Genomic DNA, 22,184 nt, shown 5'->3' with positions numbered 1-22,184 from the left:
TTTTGACAGCCGCATGTGGAGGATGTTTTGGTAAGAGTTGGGACAAAAGGATGGGTTTTGCATCATTTCAAGCTTTAATTGGAGCATGGATGTGGTCGTAGCTAAAGTGGCAGGTGTGGTGCTTTTGTTCCAGCAAGCCCAACATGGATAAAAGCTGTCTCGCAGCAGGTGCGTGGATGAAACCGTTTTAAGCACTGATGATGTATTAGCTACTAAGCAAAACTGAGGAAACCTGAAGATGAAGTGTGATTCATGATGTTCTGTATTAGGTGCAAAGATGAAAGGATGGATGAATTGTGCAGAGGTTCACGCGAGCACACAAGGATGAAACAGTGAAATCATGTTGATTTGATATGAGAGAGACATCCGGTGAGATGAAAGAGAGAGGCCGCTCTCACTTTCACCCCTGCAAACTGAAAAACAGAAGACTGGCTGCATTCAGCAGCAGATCAAAACACTGAAGGGAATGTGTTTACGAATGTGTATGGTCTAAACTGCCCTCTGAAAGTGATACTCGTATGGAGAGAGACTGGATGGCTGGACGACAAAGTAATGCAAGCATTTTCCTTTCCACACAGAAAGAATTATGTAATCACTTGCTCAAATCCACTCTAGGTTTTCCATTTCACATTCAGGCGAGGTAAATTCAACCACATACAAATATTTATTCACAAAAGATTCAATTTGTTAAAGGGATGGCTCACCCAAAAATGAAAATTACCCTATGATTTACTCACCTTCAAGTCATGCTAGGTGTATAACATCATCTTTCAGACGGATACAATCGGATATTAAAAATGTCTTTCTTTATTGGAAAAAACTCAACAGCCATTCACTGCCATTATAAAGCCTGGAAGAGCCAGGACATTTTTTAATATAACTCAGACTGTATTCGTCTGAAAGTCATATACACCTAGGATGGCTTGAGGGTGAGTAAATAAAGGGATAATTTTCATTTTTTTGGTGAACTATCCCTTTAACATTTAACGCAGTTGGTATCATGAACAAACAAAGACCAACCTTTTTTATTATAACATTTATTTATCTGCATTATTTGACATTTATAAATACACTTGTATGTTTATTATTAATTCATGGCTGTAACACATTAATGTTTTATTTTTATTATTATTAATTAGTGTAGAATGTAGAAATTAACCTAGAAATATTCATTCTGTAATGAATATTTCTGTATATTCCGTAAGTATTGTCCCATATTTTTTTTATGATACCAAATGCATTAACTAATAATATTTTTAGATATTTTCATATTCCAAAAAAACAAACAAACAAACAAAAAAAACACATTCAACGCATTTTTTTTTTTTTTTTTAGGAATTAACGTAGAAATATTAATGCTGTAAAAGTACTGTCGCATTTTTTAATGATACCAAATTCATTAACTAATATAATGTAAACTTTTTCATTTTTTTTTTTAATCATGAATGAAATCTTGGAAAAAGTAATGAATTAACCATTTTTAGATATTGTCATATTCAAAAATAATAATAATAGCAATAAAAAACACACACACACACACACTCAACGTATTTTTTTATGTCTTAGGAATTAACCCACAAATATTAATGTTTTAAAAGTATTGTCCCATATTTTTTCATGATACCAACTACTTTTTTTTTTTTAATCATGAATGAAATCTTGGAAAAAGTAATGAATTAACCATTTTTAGATATTTTCATATTCTAAAATAAAATAAATCAATCAATCAACTATTTTTTTATTTTTTTTTACAAAAACCCCAATGATCCTTTGGTCAACCACAGTAGGCTGTGAACACACTGCACACTGAGATTTGCTTAAACTGTCTAAAATCTAACTAGAGCAAACCCTTCAGTTGTGATCACATTGTAAAAACATAATCTTTGAAATGAAGCTGAATGTATAGCTGGTATAGGCTCCATGGAGATATATGTGATGAAACAATAATTACATGAGCTGAATAAGACCAAAATAGAAGCTCTATACAGTACGTGTCTTGCAGCCAATTTGGAAAACATACAGAACAGTAACATCCACACATAAATCCAATGTCTCTAAGAATTTGCAAATCCCAACATGGCACTCGTGCAAGCCGTCAGGTATCAATAGGCTGCTTTAATGTGTGAAAAAGCAATTTAAAAAGCTATTCAATGGTTGTGTTCTGTCAATGGAGTCACTTTCACCCCCCAAAAAATACAACGATTAATGCCCGCAGGCTAACGGATGTTGCTGGCAACACACACACGGTCTTAATTGCTTTTTGCAAGGTCAAGCGACCTACTGCTCCATAGCTCGGAATAAGGAGACATAATTCAAGTATGGAACATGACATGTCCTTATTCCAGCAAGGAGAATTGGGAACTTCACTGGACCACATTACGGTCATACGCACATTTGGAAACATTTGATGATACATTTTTTTTTTTTTTAAATGTATATTTTATTCAAAACAGCACAATATAATGTAATTAAATCATACAAGCAGACATTCTGGCATTTAAGGGTAACTGCTATGGGGTCACTTCTACTCCACTCACATACTCTGGTTTCACACAACTTTACAAGGATGAAACGTCACCAAAAATGCTGTGATTTGTCTGGGTGGTCTAATTGAAACCTCAGTGCCAAACGGGCAAAATCACTGCAGTCAGAATGTAAACGAGCCACCATCCCCTCTGGATGAAGACATCAAAGTTCTCTCCACTACTGAAGATTCATAACCAAGTAAAAAGCAAAATCATCACGTTCTACACCAAAAAGCAGACTGAAAGACATCAGGACTTGTTTATATCAGACGTAGTCCATCAGAACTCCATCAACACCCAGCCACCAAATAACAACAAACAGTTTATACAACCAGATGCATCTCGAACTGCTTAATTTACTAGAAAGCAAACGTCAAGATATTGCGATCGGTTGTGAAGTTAAGGGATCTTCTAATTGAAAAACACAATCTGTTTTCTGTTTGTCTGTTTTGTTTTATTATGACCACTTATGTTAACCAGAGATCATTTAGATTAAGGAGAAACACACGATTTCAACATGCCCATTGCAAGTGGGAACTAAATAACGTGCTTTGCTGACCACACCAATTTTATTTTGATTGAGTTTGTTGTGTGTTGCATTTGCGGCTCGACTACAGGAAACCACTCGACCGCAGCTATGAAACCCTGTGAGAGTCCAAAACTGGGTGGAATGCTGGTACGCTAAAGTGTAAAACACCAAAACGGTTTACAAGAACAATTAAATGACCGTGACCTTTTGCCCCACCCCGAGTTCAAAGCTCCATACAGTAGAAACTTTCCCTTCTATTTACGTTAGAAAGTCTGCCAGATCTTAGGTCATTAGAAAGCAAAACAAGAGCAGGGAAAACCTTCCAGATAAGAGGAAGCCTACGTCTTTCTTTCTGAAGAGTAGCGAATGCGATGAACTCGTCACAGATGGAGGTCCTCACCTCGATAAACGATAGGCAGTAGGAAAGGGGGAGAAAAGAAAACAGGTTTGTGTATCTGCCACCCCACTGCTGATATGGAAGGGTCAAGAGATAAAGCCACCCAGGACATACAAGATTTTTTTTTTTTTAGAATGGAGAGAGTGAGAAAGAAATGAAGAGCTTTGTCTCGGCCGAAACAGGAGAGGCAGATTAAAAAAATGGGAGAAAGTCGACTTAGATTGAAGTCTCTGAAAGATAAAAGCCAAAGAACTCTTGCTACCTGGATCATCATTCAAACCATAGAATGAGCTTTGCTCATGTCAGTCTGCTTTTGCTTTGGTTTTGCAATTATTGCCAAAGGATTACACTCGGCTTTGTTCAGCAAGGCAGGGAAATTCAGAATTTTTGGTGCATCCTACTCAAATTAGTTTCATTTTTGTAGTTTGACCACCAGGGGGAAAAAAAAGATCAGCTCAGATTTCAAGGCATTTTTTTTTCTTTTTTTGCAATGCTGCACATAAGAAGTACACAATGTATTCTAGAGCAGTGTTCAAATGCTCTTTTAGATAGGAATGCACAATATATCAGCAAATAGATTTTTTATCATCACAAAAAAGAGCTCCACCTCCAGAACAATTTACAAATAACATACTCACCCCCTTGTCATCCAAGATGTTCATGTCTTTCTGTCCTCAGTTGTAAAGAAATTATGGTTTTTGAGGAAAACATTTCAGGATTTTTCTTCATATAATGGACTTGATTGGTGCCCAGATTTTGAAATTCTAAAATGTAGTTTAAATGCAACTTCCAAGGGCTCTAAACGATCCCAGCCAAGGAAGAAGGTCTTATCTAGCGAAATGATCAGTCACTTTTTTCGAAAAATAAAAATTTGTATACTTAAGCACTTTCTAATCATAGACTAAAGACCCAGGTAAACAATGAATTAATCTTTTCTGTTTCTTATAGCATTACAGTTTTGTCTTGTTTGTAGTGTGATCAACGTTTGTGTAAGCAGTAGATGTGTTAGGGAAGTAACACGTAACATTTTAATTATATTTTGCTAAAATGAACGAAATGAACAAAATGACTCAAAAAAGATTTGTTCATTTTGCTGAACGAGACTCAAAGGTCCGAGTCAGTAAAATGATCCAAACTTCCCATCACTACTACGAATCACGTCTAAGTTCATCGTCTGTGTACTCTGGCTCAAAAAGGTAGAGTATGTCAAAAAACTCCATGTTATTTTCTCCTACAACTTCAGAATCATCCGACATCGTTGTAGCTTTTTGTTTGTAAACAGCGTTTGACTTACTTGCACTTTCTCAGTCTTTGCGTGTCCGCTTTGTAAACACTGGGTTTGTAGTTCCGCCTACGTTCCGCATGACCTTTCGACGTGATTCAATAGTACATGAACGTGCATCCCAGATCCTGTGCTACACGAGCTTTTGTGCTTAAAAAGTATACAAATTTTTATTTTCCAAAAAAAATGACCAATCGTTTCACTAGATAAGACCCTTCTTCCTCAGCTGGGATCGTTTAGAGCCCTTTGAAGCTGCATTTAAACTACATTTTGCAAGTTCAAAATCGGGGCACCAATCAAGTCCATTATATGAAGAAAAATCCTGAAATGTTTTCCTCAAAAAATGTTTTCCTGAAGACAGAAAGACATGAACATCCTAGATGACAAGGGGGTGAGTACATTATTTGTAAATTGTTGTTCTGGAAGTGGAGTTCTCCTTTAATATTAGATATACATCAGCTATTAATGGATATTTAGCAGGCACATTTCTCCCATTTTTACTTTGATATTACTTTTGTTGTCATTTAACACTCTTTTAAAACACTAATAATTAATAGCCCTGTATTAAATGCACGTGTAGCATTTACAACTACCGATTTCATGTTTTGTTGTTTTTAAGATTCACAACTTTAATACTTTTACTCAGCAAGGATCCATTAAATTGATCAAAACTGACAGTCACAACATTTAAAACAACATAATACAGACATATATGTTATTGAAGATTTCAAATTCATATAAATCCTGCTCTTCGAACTTTGTTAACCAAAGAATATTGAAAAATATTAAGCAGCACAAATGTTTTCAATTTTGATAATAATAAGAAATGTTTTGTAAGCACTAGATTACTAAGAATAATTTCTGAAGGATCATGTGACACTGAACACTGAAAATTCAGTTTTGGCATCACAGGAATAAATTACATTTTAAATTATAGTACATAAAGAAATCTCTTCTGCTCACCAAGCCTCCAAGCCTGCATTTATTTGATCCAAAGTACAGCAAAAAAGTAAAAAAAAAAAAAAAAAAAAAAAAAAAACCTGACATATTTTTACTATTTTTTTAACTGTTTTCTACCTGAATATATTTTAAAATGTAATTTATTCCTATGATTTCAAAGTTGCATTTTTAATCATCATTATTCCAGTCACATGATCCTTCAGAAATCATTCTAATATTCTAATTTGCTGCTCAGCTCAAAAAACATGTACTATTATTTTTATTATTATTATTATGATGTTAAAAACAGCGGAGCAGAATTTTTTTCAGGTTTCTTTGATGAATAGAAAGTTCAGAAGAACAGCATTTGTCTAAAAAAAAATCTTTTGAAACATTATAAATGTCTTTATCACGTTTGATCAATTTAAAGCATCCTTGCTAAATAAAAGTTAATTTCTATAATTTATTTCACAAAAAACAAACAAACAAAAAAATTATACTGATTCCAAACTTTTGAATGGTATAGTGTATAATGCTACAAAAGCTTTTAATTTCAAATAAATGCTGATCTTTGGATCTTTCTATTCATCAAAGAATCCTGAAAAAAAAAAAATCTACTCAACTGTTTTAAATATTGATAATAATAATACAAAATGAGTATATTAGAATGATTTCTGAAGGATCATGTGACACTGAAGACTGGAGTAATGATGCTAAAAATTCAGCTTTGAGATCACAGGAATAAATTACATTTTAAAATATATTCAAATAAAAAGAAGTATGTTTTTGCTGTATTTTGGATCAAATAAAAGCAGGCTTGGTGAGCAGAAGAGATTTCTTTAAAAAAAACATTAAAAACCTTACTGTTCAAACACTTTTGACTGGTAGTGTACATAGATAACAGTTCTTTAAAACTGCAACATTATTGCAGTTAAAAACATTTTTTAAAAATCTTATGAGTCCAAACTGGTGTTAAATGACCACAAAAGTAATATTAAAGTAAAAATAGGAGAAAATGTGTTTGCTAAATATCCATTATTGGCTGATATATATCTAATATCGAATGAGATGACGGATTGCTGATATGTTGTGTATCTAAAACAGTAGTTGAACTCTAGAATACATTGTTCACTTCATATGTGCAGCATTGCAAACACAAATTCAAACTGAATTTGAGTACAGTGTGAACAAAGCCTAAAATCTCCATCAGTCCGTTCCCGCTTTCAAAATTTAGCATGCGTTTTCTTATGTTGCCAACCTTGCATTAGCATTTTTGTTTTCCTCTTTGACACTAAACCAAATGTCTTATAGTTACGGGTTAATTGGTTTTCCAGCGCTGGCATCTGGGGATGACAATTAGGGGAGACAATGCTCTTGATACAGGCTTTGATTAAACTCCCTTCAGTGCTCGACAATAAGCTGTTTTTTTAATCAGGGATGTGAGTTTTGTTCGTAGGCTGACAGGTTTGGGAAAAAACACCTCCAGATGCAATGCTAACAGGCATATTTCCTTTCAGAGATCTTTTTCAGGTACAAAAAAATATTCCCACAGCGTAACATCAGCCTTCGTTCACCTGCAGCAGCCGATGAACATCCTCTAATAGTCTCCCTTACACACGCGTGAGGGCGCGCACCGATATCAAAAGCCAATTACGGCGAAATAATGAAGAAACCAAATTGCCCTCGAGACGTTTTGCATCGTGACAAATCAATAAAAGGACCATGATGACATACAACGAGGTGCCAATAAAGCGCGGGACCGCAGGAACGTTTGACTCCCAGTCGTGGGGGTCACAGCGATTCACTGACAAGTGCTGTGGTAAGTAGTTTTGTCACAGACGTGTGACCTCTGGCCTTAATCAGCCTGTTTTTTTTTGTTCGCCACTTCTTCAATCAGGGAAATCGGTCACAGTGGCTGATAAGGGTCTATTCTAGAGCTACGATGAAGAAAGACGGGGGTTTCGGGGGCTTTTAGCACACATCAGATAACATAAGAGCCGCACTAAGGAGAGTGTGATGTGAGACGGATAGTGTATCACGAGTGGTAATCGCTTCCTCACGAGGGACCCAATCAAGCGTGGTCGGCACCCGAGATGTGGCAGGGGAGAAGGACCCTCCCTGACATCGTGGCGCAGATGGATAAACAATGGATCGTGCGAAAAGGGGCACACGACTGACCTACATTCATTATCCCGGGACTAAACGGATTCCTCCGTAAAAGTGAGGTGGATCAAAATTCCGGTTGTAATTGGGTTGATTCCCGACCCCACACCCCGACACGTCTTTACTCCTTCTGTCATGTCTTGTGTTTTGTGTAATTACTTCAATCATGTCAAAATGTGTGCAGAAATGTTTCCAAATGAGGGCCTGGGTAGTGTTGCTGCATTAACCGCCCACATGGGCAAGCACAGACATGGTTGGACACCTCATATTTCAGATTTCGATGCGTTCCCCGCTGTCGAATTCATGGAGAAACCACCTAACATCTCAAAATGACATTACAATGAAAATGTAGTAAGATAAGACACACTTACCTCCTCCACCGCCGAGCAGAGAAGAGTTTGCTGTAGAGGAAACAAAAGAGAGAAAAACAACATGAGAGTCTACATTAAGGAATACGTTGAAAAGAAGCACTTTAGCTCAATGTGGCGCGCACTATCATTCAGATGAGAGCCAACGGAGATGTAGAACCTGAAGGTCAAGAACACTCCAAAGCCAGACGTTTGCACTGAATAGAGGTTTGAGGCACCAGTGAGCTGGTAGCCACACTGCAGAATGCTATCATTACACTCCTAAATGAACGCTATTGAACGCTAAACGCCCAGGCTGCGTGTTTTCTGTCAGAGCCGAGTGGGCTACACGTAGAGTTGCTGTGGTGAGTTTAAGCAGACGCGGCTGGGGCCCGGGCGTTTCTTTGATGCCATGTTTCTGATCTCCGATAGTGCAGTGGGGTCAGTGGCCAGTCTAAGAAATCCCTCCCGACGCCCGGATAAGAGTGCTAAAAACAGACGGAGTAAAACTATATTCCACTCCTCTCTACTTAAGAGGGCCATCAGCCGCACAGGAGCGTTTTTTACTATTCTACAAGTGGTGATGCATTATAAATAAAATAAAATAAAATAAAATAAAATAAAATAAAATAAAAAAATAAAATAAAATAAAATAAAATAAAATATGTAACTATACAACTTTTTAAAAAAATAAATAATCAACTGTTAGTTACATATTTTATTTTATTTTGTTTTATTTTATTTTGGGCTTTTTTAATTATACAACTTGTTTTTTTTTTTTATCATAATCAACTGTTAATTGAAAAAAAAAGCCTAAAATAAAATAAAATAAAAAATATGTAACTAACAACTGATTTTGATTTTTAAAAGAATGTTGTATAATTAAAATATATTTATTTTATTGTACAAAATATAACATAAAAACATAATAAAATAAAATAAAATAAAATAACAACTGATTATGATTTTTAAAAAATGTATAATTTTTTAAGCCCAAATAATAACAAAATATTACAGGTATGTCACAAAACATGCATTCCAATCTAAATTATAATATGCATTGATACACATATACATGAAGCCAAATAACAGTTTCCATTTAAAAACTGCACATTACATTTTTTTATAAAAACAAATAATATAGATTAATATTATATATTAAATCTGCACAGCTCAGAACAAATGCTAAGTGACGCACCAGCATTTTAACAGCAAAGAAAGGTCCTAATAGTGCGATTGCGCTTCTGTCTGAGCTTTCCCAACAACGACAGCACGGCATCTCTCATCCCAGTGGGGACGCCGAGAAAGTTGAGAATAATGACCCACGAGGGCCTTTTATTTTTACTTTCTTAAATGTTTCTTTCCCTTTGTGGAGCAAGTCTCTCTGTGGGATTCTTTTGATCTCTCTTTCCCTCGCTCCTGCTCTTTTTTCTCAGAGCATAAGCGTCTAGGTAAGCATGAAAAAAACCCTGCTACCTCCACTGAGATCGACAACAAGACTAACCCCTCAGCAACCGATATCAAGGGAGACATTAAAATCCTCAAAATGGATGGGGACTTTTCCTCAGCAATCTCTTATCATAAGACAGCGAGCAGGAGAACAAATGGAGAACAGCTGCTGCGAAAAAGCAAAAGAGAATACGTGTGCACTTTCTGAAAAATATCTCAGCGCTGCTGAGCTTTAGAACTGGCTACTTGCAGTATGATCCAAAGTGACAGGAACTTGAGTCCGAACAGGCCACACTTAAAATCTAAACAGAAATCTACACCAGAGGCATAATCATGCCATATTGCAGTTTGATAGAGTGATTAATCATAAAACACATTAGCTTCCTGTCTGTCTTGTTCTGTATATAAGAAAAAAAAAGAAAAAATACCACCTACACGGCCATCTTGGTGCAGGAAAGGAGACAGGAAGACAACATGTGCTACTTCCTGTGTCATCCTAGACCTTTGCGCTGCTGGGTGTCCACCCTTGATAAGACAACAACGCTCAATAGACAAAAAACAAAGCTCTGTCTGTACATGGTGCAAGTTTTTTTTCTGTCTTGTTCGGGTCATAAATCCCAGTCAAAGCTTCCTGCTCTCTCTTAAAGAACTGACGAGGGCCGGTAGGACTCACAGCGGTAGGCGTCCCGCTAAGCTCGTAAATCTAACAATACAGAAACACTAAGATTGTGCTGGTCATTAGTTAGTGTCAGAAAACAACACAGACGCCGGCCTCCACGGTGACGGCATCCTCGCACATTCCCACACTTCCACACACACAATTGCATCTTTCCTGTGTTTTTCCTTTTGCACTCAAGGTTGATACCAAGCAGCTAAAAGCTGCTCACACTTTCCTGTCGGGCCCATAGGGAAATAGCGCATGTACCTCAGAAAAGAAAAAGAAAAAAAAAAAAAAAAAAAAAACCACACCAGAGATAAAGAGAAACACTCTGTGTTAATACAATCACAGACAACACACATGCAACAAAATTAAGACATTCAACAGATACTGGAATATGTCAGTTTACAGTGGGCTCACACTTAAGTATTCAGCTGTATTTCAATTATCCTTCATATTTGTTCAGCTATTATATTTAGTCAATTATGTTTAGTCATTTAGCTGAGGTCTTTACGTAAGGCATCTTGAAGTACACTGATACACCGATAAATACATTAAAAAATAAAAAAAAATAAAATAAAATAAAATAAAATAAAATAAAATAAAATAAGGACAATGAGTATTACCCTTCAACAAAGAGACAAAAAAAAAGGATAAGTACTACCCTTTAATACAGAGACAAAATAAAATAAATAAAAAAAATGTAAATAGAATATGGCTGATAAGTACAACCCTTTAAAAGAGACAAAAATAAATAAAATAAAATAAAATAAATTAAAACGTAAATAAAATATGGCTGATAAGTACAACCCTTTAAAAAAAAAAAAATTAAAATAAAATAAAATAAAATAAAATAAAATAAAATAAATTAAATATGGATGATAAGTACAACCCTTCAATGAAAAAAAAATTAAAAAATAAATATGGACAATAAGCACAACCCTTCAGTAAAGAGACTAAAATGAAATAAACTAAAAAATGTAAACAAAACATGGCTGATAAGTACAGCCCTTTAATAAAGAAAATAAAATAAAATAAAATAAAATAAAATAAAATAAAATAAAATAAAATAAAATAAAATAAAATAAAATAAAATAAAATATGGACAATAAGTACAACCCTTCAATAAAGAGACTAAAATAAAATAAAATTAAAAAATTGGTAAGTACTACCCTTTAATAAAGAGACAAAATAAAATAAATATATAAAAAATGTAAATAAAATATGGCTGATAAGTACAACCCTTTAATAAAAAGACTAAAATAAATAAAACAAATCAAAACATAAATAAAATATGGCTGGTAAGTACAACCCTTTAATAAAAATAAAATAAAATAAAAAAAATAAAATAAAATAAAATAAAATAAAATAAAATATGGATGATAAGTACAACCCTTCAATAAAATAAAATAAAATATGCACAATAACTACAACCCTTCAATGAAGAGACTAAAATAAAATAAAATAAAATAAATAAAAAAAAATGGATAAGTACTACCCTTTAATAAAGAGACAAAATAAAATAAATTAATTTTTTTTTAAATAAAATATGGCCGATAAGTACAATAACAAGAGACAAAAATAAATAAAATAAAATAAAATAAAATAAAATAAAATAAAATAAAATAAAATAAAGTAAAATAAAATAAAAATGGACGATAAGTACAACCCTTCAATAAAATAAAATAAAATAAAGATAAGTACAACCCTTCAAACCCTGGGTGAGTTCTTAGTAATGCATATTACTAATCAAAAATTATGTTTTGATATATTTACGGTAGGAAAGTTACAAAATATCTTCTTGGAATATGATCTTCACTTAATAACCTAATGATTTTTGACATAAAAGAAAAATGTACCATTTTGACCCATACAGTGTGTTTTTGGCTATTACTACAAATATACCTGTGCAACTTTTGTGGTCCAGTGTCACATTTGTGTTGACCAACAGAAATCTGTTCAGTCTGCTTGGTTCTCCAAAACTTAACTAATGACCATAGATTTAGTGTTCCATTTGAAAACATTATCTTTTAAGAATTCACAATGTACAACCTGATCTAATGAGAAAACGTATGAATTTACATTATTAACATGCAAAAGCACAGCATCAACCTGCCAAAATACTCTGCATTTCTTAATTAATCTCTTAAACCTGCCAGCTTCCAGAACTTTTCAATTTCATCCATATTCTTCTCAGCTGCACAACAATATCAGAATATGTGATTAACTGACTAACTCTGTCTGGCATACAGAATGAAGATGCGAGAGTAAAGCAAGCACAGTCTGCATTAACCTGAGGCTAAACGAAAAAATGATCTGCCAAGACCTCAAATGAACCGAGCTAAAATGCTTCACTGGAAAACAACTTGATTTTCCTGCCTGGTTTTATTCCCTCTTTTTTTCTGGAGTTTGCTTTTAGATGCACACCAAATCTGCAGTTTTTTCACATTTATGATGCCAAGTTCAAAACCGCGATATAATTTTCCTCAAAGTGTTTGGCCTTCCTGCAAAATTAAAGCCGAGTACAAATAGAAGCGTGTTGACGGGAGAAACGAAATTGCTATACTTAGCAGCCAGACATGCCGAACATGCCAGTATCAAGCTAAAATTACTGGCTTTTTATGATTAAGCAGGCTAAAAACAGGATGCCACAGAGTACATTAAAGTTTTAATATTCTGTCTTAATACATCACAGACGACACACACGCATAAAAACTTTTAGCAGACTCCAAAAAATAAAGACAACAAAATACTGGAATATGTCAGTTTTCAGTGGGCTGACAGTATTCAGCCGTATTTTAATTATCCTTCACATTTGTTTAGTTATTATATTTAGTCAATTATGTTTTGTTCTTTTGGCTGAGGTCTTTATGTGAGGCATCTTAAAGTAGGCAGAAAGTACAGGATGTCCTACAGACGTAATCTGAAGTTTTGGTTAGGCATCTTCAATTTTCAAAATATTATATAATTACACTGGAATTAAATTTTGTTTCTTTGTTTTTATCTCACTGGGACTTCCTGATAAAATAAAATAAAATAAAATAAAATAAAATAAAATAAAATAATATAATATAATATAATATAATATAATATAATAAGTACAACCAATCAATAAAGAGAATAAAAAAATAAAATAAAATAAAATATAAATAAATAAAATAAAATAAAAAGTAAAACCCTTCAATAAAGAGAATAAAATAAATTAAAATAAAATAAAATAAAAATAAATAAAATAAAAAGTAAAACCGTCCACTAAAGAGAATAAAATAAAATAAAATAAAATAAAATAAAATAAAATAAAATAAAATAAAATAAAATAAAATAAAATATGGATGATAAGTACAACCCTTCAATAAAGAGATTAAAATAAAATAAAACAAAACAAAACAAAACAAAACAAAACAAAACATGGACAATAAGTACAACCGTTCAATAAAGAGACAAATAAAATAAAACAAAATAAAATAAAATAAAATAAATAAAATATGGATAAGTACTACCCTTTAATAAAATAAAATAAAATAAAATAAAATAATAATAAATAAAATATGGAAGATGATTACAACCCTTCAATAAAGAGATTAAAATATAATAAAACAGAAGAAACAAAACTGCTATACTTAGCAGCCAGACATACGGAACATGCCAGTATCAAGCTAACATTACTGGCTTTTTAGGATTAAGCAGGCTAAAAACAGGATGCCACAGAGTACATTCAAGTTTTAATATTCTGAAAGTGTTGGAGCTAGTTACAGCAGTGGTGAATTCACTTCAAATGCTCAGCCATGTGAAAATGAGCTTAAAATAAGGATGATAGGTGAATCGCCTTTCAGTTTACACACACACTGGACTTTCCACTTCACAAGACCGCTTAACTAGGTCTGCCAGTCAGCCCAAAATTTTAGGGTGAAGTCATTAGTACAGTAAGCAACGGGCTGTACGCACTCTCACAAAGCGCCTTGCGAAATTGCTGAAGGCTGAAAATATCAGGGAGAACCCATCTCATGTCAGCAAAGCTCGGCGTTAAATTGAACCAAGTCTTGTGGGTAATGATAAGACTCTTTATTAGCCAGCGAGACAGAGAGAGCGAGAAAAAACTAGGCTGTATTTCTTATTTGCAGCACATTAAAAATACATGCGGTTTTGCCTGGCCCAGACGCAGCATAGTGCGATAACTCTGCTCGGCTCTTTTGTTCTTTATTGCACCGAGCGTTCCCGGAGGAATCCGTCTGCAACTGCTGAGCACCAGAGCAGGACAAGCTGAATCAGAGAGTATGGGACCAGAACAGATCTCTCATCTCATCTCATCTCTCTCTCTGTGTATGCGTACAGTTATATAGCAGTCAAGGGAGGAAAGGGCCGAAAGCACTCAGTGCCGAACCACACTTGATCAAAGCTCCGCTTCTCCACATCACTGAGGTCCGTTCACCAGGCACAGCAATACAGTCCTGCATCTCTGACACTAACAACTGTTCAAGGAGGAATTCTCAATCTTCTGGATGTCTTGGTATATAATGATCAAGAGATCTACAATCGTAAATCCCAAGCTCGAGCCAGTTTTGAAAGGTCTTGAGGGAAACCAGTGAATCTAATTAGCATTATTCTCCTCAACAAAAATGACAGCGAATATGGCTGTTAACAAAGGGTTTCTGTCACTAAATCTATGTATCATAATCATTTTAACTGAATCATTCTGTTGATAAAAATATGATGGAAATAGCACAATATATTGCATTAAGTGGTTTAAAAGAAAAAAATAAAAGAATATGATTGTTTCAAATAAATAATAGTCAAAATGATGGTGGCAATACCCTCGTGGGTGGCGCTAACATGTAGCATTGTTGCGCTTCGGGCTTTCCGAGTTCCAAGTCCCGGTTCGCAGACTTCCCCCTCTTTCTCTCCCACTCACTTCCTGTCTCATGTACTGTCCTATCCTAATTTAAAGGCAAAAACGCCAAATGCAAGTAATGTTGCCAAGTTGTAAAAAAGTTATTACCAGAAGAATGTACTTAAACATGTCCAAACATGTCTAAACATTTGTATTTTCATGCCAACTAAAATATTTCTATAGACTAAGATCAGATACTATTGAATTAACCTGACTAAAATTAACATGACAACACACTGACCTAATAAAAAAAAAAAAAAAAAAAAAAAAAAAGGTTAAAACTAAAACACAACCGAAAAAAGACACAAACCAAAAACGAAACACTTAAAGGAAGCACTGCAGAATTAAACACCAAAAGACTAAATCAAAAAACAAACAAACAACTAAAAAAAATAATAAATAAATACAACTTAGAAACAAAAAAATGGAGATTAAACGTAGAAGAACTACTGTAATAGTAAACACTAAAAGAGTAAAACAACAAACAAACAAACAAACAAAAATAAATAAACTTGAAAGCAAAAATATTGACTCTAAACGTACAGGACACCCTGTAGTATTAAACACCAAAAGACTACAACAAACAAACAAACAAACAAACAAATAAATAAATAAATAAATAAATAAATAAACTTGGGAACAAAAAAATTGACACTAAACATAGAGGAAGTACTATAGTATTAAACACCAAAAGACTAAAACAACAAAACAAACAAACAAACAAATAAATAATCTTGGAAACAAAAAATGGACACTAAACGTAGAGGAAGTACTGTAGTATCACACAGCAGAAGACTACAACAAACAAACAAGCAAATTAATAGATAAATAAACAAAAATTGGACACTATACATAGAGGAAGTATTGTAGTATTTCACTTCAGTAGACTAAAACAAACAAACAAACAAACAAATAAATAATCTTGGAAACAAAAAATGGACACTAAACGTAGAGGAAGTACTGTAGTATTAAACACCAATAGACTAAAAAAACAAACAAACAAACAAACAAACAAATAAATAATACCGAAACAAAAAATGGACACTAAACGTAGAGGAAGTACTGTAGTATTAAACAGCAGAAGACTACAACAAACAAACAAGCAAATTAATAGATAAATAAACAAAAATTGGACACTATACGAAGAGGAAGTACCGTAGTATTGCACACCAAAAGATTAAAATAACAAGCAAACAAACAAATAAACAAACAAATATAATTGGAACCAAAAAATAGACACTTAACATAGAGGAAGTACTGTAGCATTAAACACCAAAATACTAAAACAAACAAACAAACAAATAAAAAATATTAGAAACAAAAAATAGACACTAAACGTAGAGGAAGTACTGTAGTACTAAACACCAAAGGACTAAAACAACAAACAAACAATTAAATAAATAATCTTGTGAATCATAAAAATAGACACTAAATGTAGTGGAAGTACTGAAGTATTAAACACCAAAAGACTAAACGAATAAATAAATAAACAATATTGGAATTTAAAAAAAAAAAAAAAAAAAAAAAAAAAAAATCACTAAATGTAGAGGAAGAACTATTGTACTAATACAAACAAATAGACAAAAATATATAATCTTGGAATAAAAAAAGGTAGTTAAACATAAGAGGAAGTACTGTAGCATTAAAAATGAATCAGAATCTGGCAACCAGACAAACATCTACAGATGACCCTAATGTACAATACATAACGGCCTTGTACCACAGGTAACCCACAAACACAAAAGACTATTATATAAGGGTTATATAGCGCTCGGAAATGCTTCTAGACACCCAGGCACCCCTTTATAAACAAAATTAATCACTACAATTGCCAACAACAAGATGCCTAATTTAAAAATGGCCTTCAAATTTATATTAATGAGCGCAAAATATACTTTTTGCTGTTTTGGTTTCACGCCACTTCTATCTACACAATGTCAACACAGCTTTTTAGAGCATGCTATTTCCCATTCTCATAAATACAAGCCCTACAGCATCTGCTCTTTTCAACAGAAAGCTCTACCGAGAGATCTGTTCTGCTTTTTGTGCAAATCAACATATCACCGTTTCATTTGTGTTGAGGACAATTAGCAGACGCAACACCGGAGCACAGCATCACTTATGATGATGATGGCGTTATGGGACCTGTTGAGAATGGAGGCATGACAGATCTCTGATGCTTATGTGGAACGTCCCTTTTGCTTCATTTTAATCACAAACTTTTTTTTTTTTTTTTTTTTTTTTTTTAAGTGTCAGAGGCATTTCCGGGTGGCCCCGTCGTGCCTGCTAAAGTAACGTTTCTCTGTGCTTCTCATCAAAAGCGCAGAAAAAGAAAACTAGGCTACATAATTCATCAAGCAGCACAATTTTCATGCCACTCTTAACTTGGAGTTTTCCTCTGAAGAACACGAAAAAGCGCTTTTACGACGGAGAGCGCCTTTTACTTTTCCTCTAAAGGGCAGAGGAATATGGATTAAACAATAAATGAACATTAAAAAAGCGTATTCAATACAATCCCGTAAAACCACATGCAAACAAAAATGTGAAGCTGTATCTAAATTAGACCGGCCTTAATGTTAATCATGCTGTTTTTAGGTGTAACACTGTTTTCTGTGTTGATGTATATAGCCTACTGATATATACATTCAATTAATAAATTAATTAATTAAAAAGAATGACTGTAAAATAATGGCCAAACAATAACAAATTTATATTATATTTTAAAATAAAATAAATAATACTTTAAATACTGTCTACACTCTATGTGCTGTATAAAAAGATCACAAAAAAAAATTACTAGCCTAAAAACCACAAAAAGACTATTTTAATATCATAGTGTCATTAACAACTTTCATAACTATTACTAAAAATATCAGTTGCCGAACTGCAAAATAAAGCCAACTTGCGTAAGTTGACAATAACATGGACCAGAAAAATAAGCTCTATATTCATATATCTGCACGTCATCTCTGTACCACCTCCACGCAGGCTTCTTATCACAATGGCTTAATTCATTCTCACCTTCCATCTTGCCTGTGCCCCCTTTCCGATCCTTAAATTTGATGTGCAGAAGGGAAAGCAATAACAAACAATAATGGCGAAAAATAATGACGCTCCCGCTGGTGAATGCAAAGATGGACTAATGCATTCTGCACGGTGTTATGATTCATCATCTGAGACAAAAACAAAAAAAAAATGAAATAGGATAAAGTAACGGGGACATAAAAAACAGACAGTCCCTTTCAGTTAGTCTGGCCTAAATGACTTCTATCCTTGTAGTCTGAAACAACATTACAGTTGATTCAAAAAGAGGTAATGTAGAAGACTTATATAAGAGGCAGGAAATGGGTCAAAACTGCGAGAGAACGGACTCATCAAAAAATAATTTGTTCAGTATCATGTAGGCCTGTGTATGAGAAAAGATCTATTGCTAATATATTGTTGAGAAAAAAAGAACACACACATATACATTATACATTATATATACATAAATAAAAGCATAAGGCTGCACAATAAGTCAGATTAAAATTACCTTATGAGGACCTGCACAAATAATGGAAAGGTGCAGAAAATGCAACTGGAATCAAGGTAATAGCTTTTATGTGAGCTGCTACATACAGCCATGGCCACATGTACACAATCACCATTGAAGTCAAACATCCTGGTTGTATTTAGTCTGGTTTTGTGTTTACTAAGCTCAACTTTTCTTCCATAATGCATTACTGAATTTATTGTATATAAATATGATCATGCTTTCATAATAATTAGTAATTTTCTTGCCATGTACACAAATTTGACCCAAGTAATTAAGCTTTCAGTATCAACATGCATTTCTATTTAAACAAATACTTCAATATTATTATTTAAATAAAAGAAAAAAAAAATGTTGATTTCTCATCTGATTTCTCATATTAATCACAACATAATAATATAAAATCTTAGACTGTTGTCATTGTCAAAATGAGCAGGAGCCTTGACTTGGCAGAATAATATTCTACACAGTTTTTAGAATATTAAAGGAATAGATCATCCGAAAATAGGAATGTGCACAGAAAATGAATAAGGTGTTCTACAAAACTACTAAAGAGACATGGTTAGTCGATTGCTAGCTGTAGCCTATTACATTACATTACATAAAATTTAACTTGCCACATAAAGAGTAAGAAAAGATGACTGATGGGATGATGGTGAATGATTTGCAGGTCTTGTAAGTACTGCCACTCCGTAGTATAAACAGAGTACGCGTAATCGTAAATCTTGAAAGTGAAAGTAAAAAGCGAATGTACATTAAAAAGTAATTTCAATGCCCTGCATATTAAGTGGTTCACTGATGTCTGCAATTTTTATATACAGTACAAGAAAGCACTGAAAATAGTGCTGTCAAACGATTATTCATGATTAATCGCATCTAAAAACAGAATGTATGTGTATCCTGTGTATATTTATTGTGTATATATAAATACACACACATACAGTATATATTTTGAAAATATTTACATGTATTTGCACTACATTTACACATATAATTACTATTATATATAAATATTTTTTATTATATACATGCAGAATCTGCAAAAAGTTAATTATTTTATCAAAATAAGAGGGATCATACAAAATGCATGTTATTGTTTATTTAGTACTGATCTGAATAAGATATATTTTACATGAAAGATGTTTACATATAGTCCACAACAGACAATAATAGTTGAATTTATAAAATGACCAGGTTCAAAAGTTAACATCCCCTTGATTCTTAATACTGTGCTGTTACCTGAATGATCCACAGCTGTTTTTTTTTTTTTTTTTTTTTTTTTTTTTGTTGTTTACTGATAGTTGTTCATAAGTCCTGAACAGTTAAACTGCCTGCTGTTCTTCAGAAAAATCCTTCAGGTGCCACAAATTTTTGTGTATTTTAACCCTTTCCAACAATGACTGTATGCTTTTTAGATCCATCTTTTCACACTGAGGACAACTGAGGGACTCATATGCAACTATTACAGAAGGTATAAACACTCACTGAGGAAAGGAAACGCGATACATTAAGCTGGGGGGTGAAAACTTTTGGAATTTGAATATCAGGGCAAGTTTAACTTATTTTGTTTTCTGAGAAACATTTAGGTATCTTCTGTAGCCTCTGAGAGGCAGTACTGAATGGAATGTACACATCTCCATTCTGTTCAAAAGTTTTCACCCTCCAGCTTTTAATGCATGGTTTTTCCTTCTGGAGCATCAGTGAGCATTTGAACCTTCTGTAATAGTTGCATGTGAGTCCTTCAGCTGCCCTCAGTGTGAAAAGGTGGATCTCAAAATCATACAGTCATAGTTGGTTAGGGTTCAAAATACACAAAAATGCTGGAAAACCAAAGAAATTGTGAGACCTGAAGGATTTTTCTGAAGAATAGCAAGCAGTTTAACTGTTCAGGACTAAACAAAAAACACTGTGGATCATTCAGGTAACAACACAGTATTAAGAATCAAGGGGGTGTAAACTTTTGAACCGGGTCATTTTTATAATTTTAACTATGGTTTTCTCTTGTGGACTACATGTAAACATATTTTATGTGAAATATAATTAAGCACTAATTGAAATATATTTTTCCTCCCATCACATAGCCTATTTATCCCCTTTCTGTAGTACACATCATTTTCTTTCCAAACATGGTATTCAGACTCAGACACATCCCTACCCAAAAAGGTCATTATGTTATTATTTACCCACACTTCCAAACCCATATGAATTTCTTTTTTTAAAAGTGATAAAGGATATATTAAGCTTTATGTCTAAACTGCTCAGATACATACAATGAAAGTACATGGGAACCAGCTGTGGTCATCATTCACTTTCACAGTATGGAAAACTGCAGCTTTTGATTTTTTGAGTGAATGTTCCCTTTAATAAGCAAGTATCAAATGTAGGATACTAGCATCTCAACCTCTACGCAACATAAATCGCAGCTGCCCTGTTCAAAACATCCAAAATAGCAGGTCCAACATGGAGGACATTAAGCTCATGATGAAAGCTATGTAAAATTAAGGCTAAAGGGGTTTGCTTTGTACTCTTTTGGGATTAATAGTCATGTGGGGTCATTTAAAAAAAAAAAAAAAGACAAATCAGAGGGAACTCAATGAAACTGGTATTCACTTCAAACACGGTTGCACGTTTCTGCCACTTGAAGTAAAAACTAAGGCTGGTCTTTACACCTCAAAGGAAAAAAGCATCACGCTTGGGTTAAAATCGCACGCCGACGGCGCCCACTGTTACTCGCTGAGCCATAAAGAGGAGATAAACAAGGTTATTACCTAAACCTGCATGCTATCATTAGTGCCCAGGGCCACACACAAATAAAGGTAATATCAGAGCATCATGGCCACTGAACGCTTACAGCGCCATTCACCTGAATGCAAAACCATCAAAGGAAAAATAGTGCCTGTTTATTTTTGCATCTATTAATGGTGCGCTATTCAAAAAGCTCGCCGAACTTACAAAGCACATGCGCAGCTCATATAGCTGTATCTTTAGAAACTTAATGAGCACAAAATAAGACAACATGCAACTTTTAAAAACACAAACTACCAAGATAATCCTAACCAGAGTCCGGAAAAACAAAAAAGCTAAAAGGAAAAAGTGAAAATAAACATGAAGATGTTTTTAATTATAGTTTTAAAAAAAAGGCATTGTGAGACAAAACAACACAAAAAAAAAAAAGTGTTAACCAAAACCATCTCTTGCATCTGGAAACAAACGATCTGATTACTTTAGATCTTCACAGATGTTTTGACTGGGCCGAATGACATTTCATCAAAGAATTTTTTTAAAAGGGACCTTTTGAAGGCCACTGTGGCATCTTTATGAAGTAGTACGTTGGGTTAAAAATAAATCGCAAGCACAAAATCACTCTGATAATGCATACTTTAGCTCGATGAGGCCATCTGTTTGCAGTTCAGACGGCTGTATTCCGGTAGGCACTTAAAAAGTAGATGCAAGTTTGAAGTTAAGTGTAGTTAAG

General features: G+C 33.7%; 1 protein-coding gene across 10 annotated transcripts in view; it reads right to left on the bottom strand.

Annotated features, from left to right (window-relative positions):
- Positions 1-22,184, bottom strand: part of macrod2 (mono-ADP ribosylhydrolase 2) — a 668,211-nt gene that overhangs the window by 482,205 nt on the left and 163,822 nt on the right. For all 10 annotated transcript variants that reach the window (XM_051125202.1, XM_051125209.1, XM_051125205.1 and 7 more), the window contains exon 4: positions 8,207-8,236. In XM_051125202.1, the coding sequence (XP_050981159.1) occupies positions 8,207-8,236 (30 nt within the window). The remainder of the gene's footprint in view (positions 1-8,206; positions 8,237-22,184) is intronic.

Source organism: Labeo rohita, chromosome 13 (genome assembly GCF_022985175.1).
Source record: "Labeo rohita strain BAU-BD-2019 chromosome 13, IGBB_LRoh.1.0, whole genome shotgun sequence".
Classification (NCBI taxonomy): Eukaryota; Metazoa; Chordata; class Actinopteri; order Cypriniformes; family Cyprinidae; genus Labeo; species Labeo rohita.
Note: the sequence above shows the minus strand (reverse complement) of the source record. Positions and strands in the feature narration are given on the sequence as shown.